We start from the raw sequence: 12,151 nt of genomic DNA, 5'->3' as shown, positions 1-12,151 counted from the left end.
GCTGTCGTTTCAGTATCTGAGAACAGTATAGTAGTAGTTGGTTCAAAAGGTTTAAATGCAGCCATGACAGCAAAGATGCAACAGCTCGAGTCTTTGGTGATTCGCAGCCTCAGGCGGTTCAGACACCGATATTTTCCAGATAAAGTTGCTACAGGTGACTTCATTCCAGCTGTAGACCCAGGAACAGAAGAACAATCGGGATATCTGGACAGTTTACCGGTGAGACAAGACTATATCATTCGTGGACTTTATATTTATTTGCTGTGTCATTTGAAGGACGAATTTAGGTACAGATTGCCTATAAACTGGCTATGTTTACAAACGTGATTATTCGAAGTAAGTAATATATAGCTGTATCTATAAACTGTATTTCATTCATCCCCAATTCCGAAAAAGTTGGGACACTGTAGGAAATGTAAATACAAACAAAGCAGTGATCCTCAAATGTCAAACTCATATTTTGTACCCAGTTGAACATCGAGATTCAGACTTTTTACATTTGCATGAAGAATACTAGCTTATTCTGAACTTTTGGCAGCAAAACCTCAAAGAAAAGTTGCAATAGGTGCAACGAAGTTCTGGAAATGTTGCTGTTACAAATTAATTTAATATGTAGGAACATGTGATTTGTCAAAAGTTTAATTGACGTCGGATAAGTCACATGGCTGGGGGTGACAAGAGTATTTCAGATAAGCAGATCCTCTTGGTTGTAAAGATGAGCAGAGGTTTATTAATCTGCGGGAATCGGTCTGAAAATTGTGGAACAGTTTCATACAAATGTTCATAAAAGTGAAATTGAGAAGATTATGAAAATATAATGCAATGAAAAGACTCCAAATGATCTTTGCCGGCCAAAAGTCTACACTGGATGTTCATCATCTTCAGGTACTGCATTAAAACAGACATGAATCTCTACTGGAAACCACTTCATGGGTTCAGGAACCCTTCCGCAAATCACTGTGACCACAGTTCACACTTGGAATCCATAAATGCAGGTTAAAGCTCAGACATGCAAAGAACAAGACATATTTGAACTTGATCCAGAAATGCTGCTGTCTCCTCTTCTCTGGGCCAAAGCTTAATAAAAGAGTTTTGATGCAAAGTGGCTTACGTTTCTGTGGTGAGATTATTTTGAATTTTTTTTTTTTTTTTTTTTTTTTTTTTTTTTTTTTTAAACTATGAGCACCGTGTCCTGCAGACTGAATAGGAGAGAGACTACCCAACTTATGAGAAATTGAAAAAGCCTGCATCAGTTTATAAATATATGTTAATTCCCTCATATTTAAAACAAACCAAATATTTTCCATGACACTGAAATTTCTGTTTTGACATTATAAACACCTAATGTTCTACTGGGGGAAAACTAGTGATTACTCAGTATTTGTTCAACTATTACTTCCTGGCAATAATCTTTTTTCAATTTTTAATTTTTAGTTTAGGTCATTTAAGTTTTTTGTTTTCTTCTGACAGAATTTGTGTACTTGAGGCAATATTTTAATACTTCATTAACCTTATCTTTTTAATCAAGGATTATATTCAGTCTTTTTTGGGACTGAAATATGAAGGCTATGGTTTTCCATCCTTCTCCTTTTTTTTTGCTCAGTTTTTGCACTGGCATTACTACTTGTGGAACATTTTAATTCCCATTATCAACATAGTATCAGCTATATAAAGTACAAGTCTATTTACCATCAAGGAAACACAGCATTCAGGTTTCAGCTCATACTGTAGCCACGCCTTAAAGCTGTAAAACAACAAAACATTTCTCTCTCTCCGAAGGTGGACATACATTTCCTGATTATGACCTTTCTCTCTCCTGCTGATATCTGCTGTCTGGGAGATACCAGTCAGTACTGGAGGGCCATGGTGAAAGACCCCTTACTGTGGAGATACTTCCTGTTGCGGGACATGCCAAAGTGGACCTCCATTGATCATGTGACCATGCCCCATCTGGAGCTGCTGGATGTGCCACTCATCAATGAAGATGAGAGCCTGGAAAATAGGGAAGAGGGGCATGAGAAGAGAAAAGAATGGAAATGTGACTACATGTCCGAGTATGTAGCTCATGTTGCCTTGCATTATGGTCACATGGTAACACCTTGCTACAAATTTCTTCCACATCTCTTTTGTGTCACCAGGTACCTTAAAGCTTGCCCATCATGCAAACAGCAATGGCTGCCCTCAAGACCAGCATATGAGGTTATGACCTCATTTCTTCAGTATCTGGTGCCTTCAAGTGAACCGCGTTATGCCATGTTTGGTCCTGGCATTGAGCAGCTGGATGTGTCCTTAGTCACAAGAATGATGCATACACCAGATGTGCTTTCTGTTTCAGGCATACCACAAAGACTGATAAATGGTGAGATAACAATTATGTTTATTACTCCTTTTCATTATAAAACAAATGATTAAGCTTTTCTTATCATTTCTATTTTCTTTATTCAGCTACAGGAAAATTAATCCATGCAAACGCTGAAGCAAATATAGCCCTGTTGTGTCATTTTGACACCACTAGGTGGCAGTGTTATCCCATTAACTTACTTGTTATTGTCAGTCAAAATACCCAGAATAGGAAACCAAACCAGTAACTGACTTTTTTTTCTCTTTTCTTTTTCTTTTTCTTTTTTTTTTGTTCTTCTTCCTCTTTTGTCTTTTTTTCTAGGAATTGGGTCAGGGATCAGCTATATGTTGAATAACCAACACAAATTTAACATCCTAACTTTGTATTCAACCAACAGGTAAGCACTTGTGTAAAATGCTACTGTCTTAACTTCCAGCTGCCTGCATCCATGTGTATGCATATCACTGTGAACACATTTAGAGTTATTAAACTTTGTGTCTCCAGGGCAGAGAGGGAAAGAGCCAGAGTTCAGCTGGAAAGTGTCAGCAATAAGCTGTTTGCCTCTGAGGGAACTGATGACTCGGGCTACCCGGTCTACAGCCCTACACCTCATGTCCAGCAGGCGTGCCAAGTGGTAGATGGCTTCATTTATGTAGCCAATGCAGAGTCTGACAGAGGTGTGAGATGATGTCTTTTAAAGATATTTGAACTTCTAAATACTCTGTGAGCACCATGACTCATTGTTGATGTTGAATTTGACCATTCAGCACATAAAGTTTACTTCTCTCTCTTTCTTTTTCTTAGGTGACTGGAAGTCAGAGGTGGCTCAGATTAGGACTGTGCTAAACTGTGCTGGGGAATCCACATCCAGGCCTTTGCTGGTGCTTTCTTGCATCTCCAGAGAACAGCCAGAAACAGTTGGTCCCACCCAATGTCGAATTCCCTCCATTTATATGGCAAAGAGACTTCACCTTCCTCAGCTGTCTCACCCTTGGATGGTAATTGTTTAATATTTAGCCAGCTGAAAGTCTTCTACATCTTTCATGTGTCCATTTGTGGATGTTTTCAAACCTGATTTTCTATTTTGTTTTGGTTTGTTTTGTGTTTGTTTTTTTTTAATCTTGTTTTTTTTTCAAATTAGGTGCAGGATACGGTGGCAGAATCTCTGTCTGGTCTTCTGGATGGAATTTCCTGGCTGCTAAGATGTTCTGGTGTCAAACTTTATGCTAGCTAGTACCCAAAGTCCTGCCCTACCTGATGAGCACTGTCATGTGGATTTAATGGAAGAGTGTGTCCAGACTTTTGACTGGTTGTGTATACATCAGTAAAGTGTCAGGCTTGAAAGAGTTGCAGAAATGCTGTCATGGAGTCTAATGTATTAGATGATCAATTTGAACTACTACTATTTATGTGAGAGTACACAGAGACTGTTGATGTTTTCAGAAAGATTTCTATGAATGTAATAGAAACACAAACTTTATTTTTAATTTTTTTCTGTGCAGAAAAGAGTAATTAAGCTGTGTTGGTAGTCATTTTGTATATAGCAAATAAAGCAGGAACTGAGTTCAACGTTTACTCAGTAACAGACATTTTCCCTCAATTAATTTTTGTGTGTGTTTCTAGTTTTGTTCATCGCTTCCTGTAGGGGACCATGAGATGCCCTTCATGTTTTTGTACAGATGGTGTAGAATCTGTGATTGGATTCCTTCCTATGTTTTGTATTTTGTTCTCTTCTTTGTCTTCTGCTTATTTTCCTTTACTGTTCTGTTCTCATTCTGTTCTTTTTCTGTCTTCTTCTGCAGTCAGGTCCAGCAGTATCTATGTGTTATTTATATATATGTATATATATATATATATATATATATATATATATATATATATATATATATATATATATATAATATATGCGTGTGTGTGTGTGTGTATGTATGTATTGGCATGGTGAGTTGCTAACAAGTGAAGGTATCAAATTATATAAAATCAGATGGAGTTTGATCGTCTTACTGACTTCTCCATTTTTCAATAGGATAACAATTTTAGTACACTGAAATAAGTTTATCTTTTTTAGCTCATTCCTTGCCTTGTGACTCAGATTTCACAATGGTACTGTGCCAAGAGCTTTCCTTGGAAAGAAGTTTCTTATGTAATTTCCAAACACACAGCATTATAATCAGTGATTTGCACACATTCTCTGCAGAGAATCAAATTTTATGTTTAGCAGAGTAGTCATGAAATTTTTTGTCTGATCTACATAATTTATTTTTATCTTTGCTGTGAGAAGGATTTTTTTTCCTTCTTTAAAATTTAGTTGTGTATTTTTGTTTCTGTACTGTCCTCAACTTCTGCATTTTAGTGAGCAACAAAACTACCTTGTACTGACCATCAGGAGACTGGTGATAGTTATGGAAGTCATTGCCTTTCTCTATTAAAGTGCATATGTGATTTTTTTTTTTTTTTTTTTACCTCTGCCAAGGAGGTTTTGTTTTTACCGGTGTTTATCTGTTTGTCTGTTTGCGTTCAAGATAACTCAAAGAGTTATGGATGGATTTTTATGAAATTTTCAGGAGTTTTACGAAAATGTGAAAAGGAAGAACTGATTTAATTTTGGTGGTAATCCAGATCACCATTTGGATCCAGGAATTTTTTTTTTTAGAACTGTGGCCCTTGGCGGAGGTTTGCTCTGTCCGAGTGCTTTTCCAGTCTTAATGTATTGATTTATAACATTGAAAGCTTTTTTTTTTTTTTTTTCCGTGTTGCTTGTTAATTTCCCAAATGTAAAAAATACCAGGAAACCAACACAAATTAAATGTAGAATCACTATTCAGTACAAGATTAATGTGTTTGGACTATAGGAACATGTAAAAGTGCCAGCTTAGACAGCAGGTCTAAATTCACATCATCAGGCTTGGTGGCTTGGAAGTGCTACATCAATAAACCACTAACTCCAAAACATTTTATTAAGGACTGTTGTCATTTTTTTATTGATTACTTTTATGTAATCTTGATCCTGCCAATAGAGGTAGAACACCAATGCTGAATTGTATTGTTTGTGTTTGAACATGTAAACTCATAATTACAGTATTCATTAAAAAAAAAGAAATGATTTTTTTTTCAGTATGATAATAAACTACATTTGAATTTAAGCTGAAACAAATTAAACAGTTACAGTGGGTTTGTTTCCAGGAGCATTAGATCCAGTCCTGGAACTAGCATGGATATTTTCAAGGTCTGTTTGCTTAGATTCCAGACTGTGAACCATTAGCACACATCCCTACATGATGGTAGCTGGGCCTTGGTGGGGGAGGTGCTCAGTCCGTGTTTTGGAAGTTTGAATGAATACCAGATCTCCAGCTGCATCTTGTCATCCCCACTCACAAGGGGCCACTGAGATTAGGCGGCATGCAGAAGAAACCCCTATTTACTAACCTAAGACAGCTTACAGACACATTAGATTTGCAACATTGTGAGCATGTTCAAAGAACATCATGTCTGTATTGTAAGCATGTAGTGTTTTATGAGTACTATGTACATAAAAAAAAAATACATAGACTGACTCACAGAATTGCAAAGAATAAGGTGCCAATGGCTCCACATATTAGAATAAAACCTGACTGAAATGACACATTCTTCTGTACATAACTGGTTTGTACAGTACTGTATAAAAAACAGATGGAACAACAACTGCTTACAGGACTGCTGCTTTTCAGCTGGGACTGACATGGAACTAGATGTCTGCATCTAGATGCTAACGTATCTGTCAATCACAGTTATGGTACAGTGCACTATTTTACAGTAAATATAAATCAGTTGTAACAGTAATGTGCTGTTCTTCTTAACTGTGATTGTCATAATCCCAAAAGGCCTCATTTATTGTCCAGGCTAATTTCCTTTACTGAACCAGTGTGCATATTTGTGTAATTACTTGTGAGATTAGCAAAGATGTGCAATTCTTTGTATATATTACTCATGAAGTATAAAGGAAAAAATTGTCAGTGGTCCGAACAGAAAAACCCTTTCACTTCGAACATGAATGTGTCTTTGGAATGATGCAGTTGTGGCTCCAAATCTCAATCATAATTGTTGCACTATGTGAACATTATCCCTGCAAAGCCCAACTGATAAGGTGAAGCAAAACTAAGCTAAAAAGGTTCTGATACAGACATCTGAGGTGAAGTTTGGTCCAGTTTGGCCTTTTGTTTCACACTTTCCCAACAGGCTTCCTAAGATTATAAAAAGAAATTTGCATGGTTGATTACAAGCAGTGAATTTTGGTCATTATAACTCATGTGCACCCTGAGAATGATCATCTTAGAATATAATTTCCTGTTTTTTAACAGTTCTTCTTGCTTTGCTCACAGTATTACATTCTGGGTGATAAAGCAGCATTAATTTTTCACTGTTGTAAATGTATTGCCGAAGTAGATTGCAACATGAGTTGCCATACACATGCAAAGATGAACATTAAAGAAATTGTTGTAAATCTGATTAACTGGCTCCAACACGGAGCTTGCAGCCTTTCTCCAACTTCTGTTATCTACACCGCTGTCTCTATGCTCCATACTCCCTCATCAGCACTCTCCTCCATTAGAGTTAAGGCTCTGATTTGTATTCTAAGATAACAACCAAGATTAAACCAAGATAAAGTAATTTTAGAAAAAAAACACACATCATTTGCATGATGCATTCACTGATTAAGCTAAGCGTTCCTCTTAATTGTGTTGTTTTGCACATGGTGAGCCTCTCATGCTGATACTCTGTAGATCGTATTCATCCCATGCAGTCTTGCCAATTCTCTTCAATTTCCTTCCCACCTCACTGTGTCTGTCCCACCTACCCCCTGCCATCATATAAATGGCAAGCAAGGGACATGTAATATTGGATTAGGTTTCAGGCATATAGCAGTTATTTATGAATCACTCTGAGCCTGTCAACAGGGCTGCAATAAAGAAGATATGGAACAAGAAGCACAGTGATCCATCCTTGTATTTGCTGTTGTTATTGTGTGTGTGTGTGTGCGTGTGTGTGTGTGTGTGTGGGGGGGGGGGGGGGGGGGGGGCAGTAAATCTTGTGTTGTGGGGACCTAAATCTGTTTACACAGTTAAGATATTGGCACACGTTGTTCTTAAGAGGGCAAAAAGGAAGTCCCGGGTTATGTGAATCATTAAATTCATTTAAAGGGTAAGGTTAGGGGTCATGATTAAGTGTTTTGTCCATTTGTTCTGTTTCATCTAATCAAATGGGCATCAATGGCCAGACTCAGTTGTAAATGGCCACACTGATGTGAAACTGCTCTAAATGCATTACAGGTGACTTGAAGGGGTTGACACAAAGGGCACTCTTTCATTATGTGGAAAATAGAAACAGACACCCAAGCACGAATTACATGGCTGCTGAAAGAGATGCTTTGGCTGAAAGCCAATTATAGATACATGCATATAGATTTGACTTGTGTTTCCAGAAGCATCTCAGTAGCCAAACAGTTTTAAAAAAAAACTGTAATCAGCTCTTCAACTTTGATTTAAGTTGAATGTGTTTCTGGAGAAACAAAAGAAAACGCAGCAAAGTAGCAAAAATCTATCATACTCCAGTATATTCTTCTAAATGACCTATATCACAAGACTGTCATCTAGTCCCATAAAGTAATCATATATGTTGTGCTTTCATAATTTTGAAGCATTATTATCCTTAGTTTCATATACATTTTCAAAGCAGTGGAATGGAAATACAAACAAACCCAAATCAAAAGAATATTGTGTTATCAACAATACTTTGCATAATGTAAATAAATCCATGTGTTTTAATTGTGTCATCTAATTATTCTACTTGTAGATTTGACTGAAAATGTTGCCTTGTAAATGTCAGATGTGACACTGAGATCGGCATTTGTTCCATTGAATGTAATAAAACACTTCTCTCACACTGTTGTTGGTTTAAGACAACACATCTATTTCATCATCTTCTGGCTAAATAAAGCATGGCTCAGAAGACTCTTATGAAGTATGAGAGCATTGGATCCAGGTTTCCCTATCCCAGACACAGGTCACGGAGACCACATTCCAGAGCCAGGAATGGAAACCTGGAGGCAGAGAACACTGGGTGAGTGCCTGGTGGCCAGACCTTTGCTGTGAGGCCAAGTCAGGCTCAGCTTGAAAGGATGTAACCATTTCCTACAGATGCACCTCACCTGCACCCATGGCTGTTACTATCAGACTGACACCTCCATCTATAATGTCCTCTGCTTGGGTCTGTTTCAGCTGCCTCACTTTCTGGAACCATTGGAATTAAGTGGGAGAGTTGTTGGTGTTGCTTAGCCGTAGTGGAAGAAGTCACTACTGACAGCCACCAATACTTGTGCCACCAGAAACAAAAAGCTTCCGACAGTTGCTCCAACAAGGTGACATACAGCTGACCAGTTGGACCACTTTGCCAACAATAATAGGACCTCTTGTTTGGGCAGGACACAGACCTTATTGGTAACTTACACATAAGGCATGTTGCCCTCTGCAAATGAGAACTTGGCGCCCTGATTACAAATCCTCATGGCCTTTTTCTAGGCTTTCTGCCTGAGTGTGTTGCTCTGACTGGCAGACTCTATGGTTGTACTGCACCCTCCTGGAACACTCTGTTTGCCAACATTGGTGCATTATGTCCATAACCAGCAGCCCTGGCACATGGGACAGGCAGCCTTGCACCACCACCATGCCACAATGCTCCAAAGTAACTGCGGCAACAGTTATATCAAGCATCATACGGCCAACGCAAAGGATGATTTGGCCATTTCCTGCCATTACGGTCATCCAAGTAAAGGGATCCATCAACTTGACTCCATTATCTCCAAACACCTTGTAAAAGGTGCTCTCTATTTGTATAGTGACATGTCAAACAGTGTCCATGAGACAGGGGATAGTTGTCCCTACCATCATTATATTCATTATGAGGCACTCACCAACCAAATCACCTTTAGCAGGCTCTTCACTGGAAACTGTCTTTTCTGTCTTGTTGGCAGTGAGGCTTAGTTGTGGCTTTGTTGCTGTGTGGTTGGAGTCCAATGCTGGAGACAATGGACATAGCTGCCCCTAGCCCAAATTCCACTTTCAGTGTCTTAACCCCTTCACAGCCTTCTGTCCTGCAGGAACATTGAAAATGTCCTGCCTGTGAACCATCAGAATACCAAAGGGTTAAGCAGTTTTTGTACAATATCAGATAGGCTACTTGGTCTTTATTTTCAGCAGCCACCTCATCCTTAATGTTCTTTTCCATTTGATGAAATTCTATGGGTGTTGATGGGTTATGGGTCCTCTCAGCAGCCTGGTAACAACAGGTTGCTGGCTCTATCATCCTCGTCATGTCTGCGTAGCATATTTCTCTGCAAAAGTCATAGAGGGTGTGGGATGGATCAAAGACTTCATTTTTTTCCTTAAATTTCTGTTGACACTGCAATCTACAACCCAACGTGTTTTTTGTTCTAGATATGGAACTGACGACCAGCTCTACATCCTCTTCAAGGTTTGGGAGTGGGATATGGGAGTTTTCACCAGTAGTCTAGATTTTCTTTGTTGACTGATAAGGAGTTTCTTCTGTGGGGACTCCCTTTTGGGGGTGCTCTGAGAGTATGGAGTCCTGAACCCCCGTGTAATATCAGCACCAGAGTTTTGTCAGCATTGTGTCATGTTCTGTGTTCTGTGTTTTTGGTCTTGGTTTTGTGTTTTGTTTCTGAGTTCTAGTTTCCTGTTTTAGTTTGTAGTTTTCCTATAGTTCCTTTATGTCTAGTTTCCTGTTTTGTGTTCTTGTTAGCTCACCTGGTCTCATTAGTTAAATCATTCCACCTGTGTCTTCTTATGTTTGTGTGTGTATATATATATACCCTCCTTGGTTTCTGTTCCCTGTCGCTGGATCATTGTGTCAATTTACCCATAGTCTCTTGTGTTAGCCAATATTAGTTCTGTTCCCCCTGTTAGTTCTTTTTCCTCGATTCCTGTACTAAAACATTTGAGTTCTGCAACTCTGGCTCACTGCTCCCGCTTTTTGGTCCACATCACCTACGCCATTATGATACATTGCTGGTAGTGTTTTGAATTTGTTTACAGTGAGGGCTTGACGTAGTCCGCCGTCTCGCATGGATCCTAGGTGCAGAGGAGGTGTTGAGGGCATCTGGTTTGATAGCCTCAAGATTGGGTCTGCTTTTGCAAATGATGTAGTTCTGTTGGCTTCATCTGATTTCCAGATGTTGGAGCAATTTGCAACCAAGTATGAAGTAATTGGGATTAGAATTATCTTTCAAGAGGAGGATTTCAAGTATCTTGGAAACTTGTTCAAGACTGAAGGAATGGTGGGATGTAAACCCTGCATTAGTCCATGTTGGTGAGGAAGGGGCTGAGCTGAAAAGCAAAGCTCTCAATTTTAAAGGCTGATCTATATTTCTACCCTCACCTATGATCACAAGCTGTGGATAGTGACTAAAAGAATATTACAAGGATATTACAAATAAAAGCACCCAGAAAGAATTTCTTCTGCAGTGGTCTGGCTCTCCCTTAATAATAGGGTGAGAAGCTCAGTCATACAATAGGGGCTCTGCTGAGAGTGGCTGGTATTTGGGAACATCCCATGAAGAAACTATGTTAAAAACCTAGGACACTATGGAGAGACTTCATCTTTTAGCTGGCCTGGGAATGCGTTTAGCTCTCCCACGACATACTGATGAATATGGCCATGGAAAGGAAAGTCTGGGCTTCCTTGCTTAGACAGCTGTCCAGCAAGGAACCCTGGATAGGTGACAAGAAAATAGATGGTTGGAAAGGTAATTTAGCCAAAGAGCTATTCTTTTACAACACAACTTTTACTATGATAAGCAAAAGTTTGCCCTTAAATAGCAGTTTTCTCACTACCACCATGGGTACCGTAATAAAAAAAATAAAAAATAAAAAATAAAAAGCAATAGGTCAAACTTTCCTGCATACAACACTGCATTGTGACATGTGATGAGGGCAACTACTTGGCTTTTGGCTAAATCAATAATTTACAATAAAATTGAAAGCCTCTTAACCTCTTAAATGATTAATTTTGTTTTGTTTTCAGAAGCTGTGAAAAAAAATTAAAAATGGTCCATTTGATGTGATCCTTGGCTGGGGCAAGGTTTGGTCAGCAGCCTTTCTGTGTGGAGTTTGCATGTTCTCCCCGTGTACGCGTGGGTTCTCTCCGGGTACTCAGGCTTCCTCCTACCGTCCAAAGACATGCATGTTAGGTTAATTCTAAATTGCCCCTAGGTGTGAGTGTGAGCATGAGTGGTTGTTTGTCTCTGTGTGGCCCTGCGATAGACTGGCAAGCTGTCCAGGGTGTACCCTGTCTTTAGCCCAATGCCAGCTGGGATAGGCTCCAGCTTCCCTGCGACCCTGAACTGGATAAAGCAGTTTAGAAAATGATTGAATGAATGAACGGTCCATTTTAATTTGACTGAGACTAGAGGTTTGTAACGAGTTTATTGAAAATGAGCATTGTGGATTTCTTGATCCTGCACACTGTGCTCCACTGTTCTTGTCTACTTTTGTTTGGAAATCATACATCTTTTGTTTAAATGATACAAGATCCATGTTGCGGCTAACTGTCCAACGCCATTATCTACTTCAGCCGCTGCAGGCTAAACACGGGAGATACTGATGACGTGCACTAAGATGTATGTTCTCCTTATTGCGTCTGTTTATTTTTATAGTTACTTTAAATAAATTACAATGAACAAACAATACGCAGAGCAAAAACATCTAATTGTGCGCGTCATCAATATCTCCCATGTGTAGCCTGCAGTGGCTGAAGTAG

General features: G+C 39.0%; 1 protein-coding gene across 1 annotated transcript; it reads left to right on the top strand.

Annotated features, from left to right (window-relative positions):
* Positions 1-63: 63 nt before the first annotated feature.
* Positions 64-4,009, top strand: fbxo4 (F-box protein 4; the record flags this gene model as incomplete). The annotated part of the gene is made up of 7 exons (XM_079251859.1): positions 64-219; positions 1,780-2,054; positions 2,139-2,359; positions 2,663-2,738; positions 2,846-3,018; positions 3,146-3,339; positions 3,483-4,009. The coding sequence occupies 7 exons, from the start codon at positions 64-66 to the stop codon at positions 3,573-3,575; spliced, it is 1,188 nt and encodes a 395-aa protein (XP_079107985.1). The 3' UTR covers positions 3,576-4,009.
* Between the last annotated feature and the right edge of the window lie 8,142 nt (positions 4,010-12,151).

The sequence above is a fragment of the Telmatherina bonti genome (assembly GCF_933228915.1).
Source record: "Telmatherina bonti genome assembly, chromosome: 13".
Lineage (NCBI taxonomy): Eukaryota > Metazoa > Chordata > Actinopteri > Atheriniformes > Telmatherinidae > Telmatherina > Telmatherina bonti.
The sequence above is the reverse complement of the archived record's forward strand: the minus strand, read 5'-3'. Positions and strand labels throughout refer to the sequence as shown.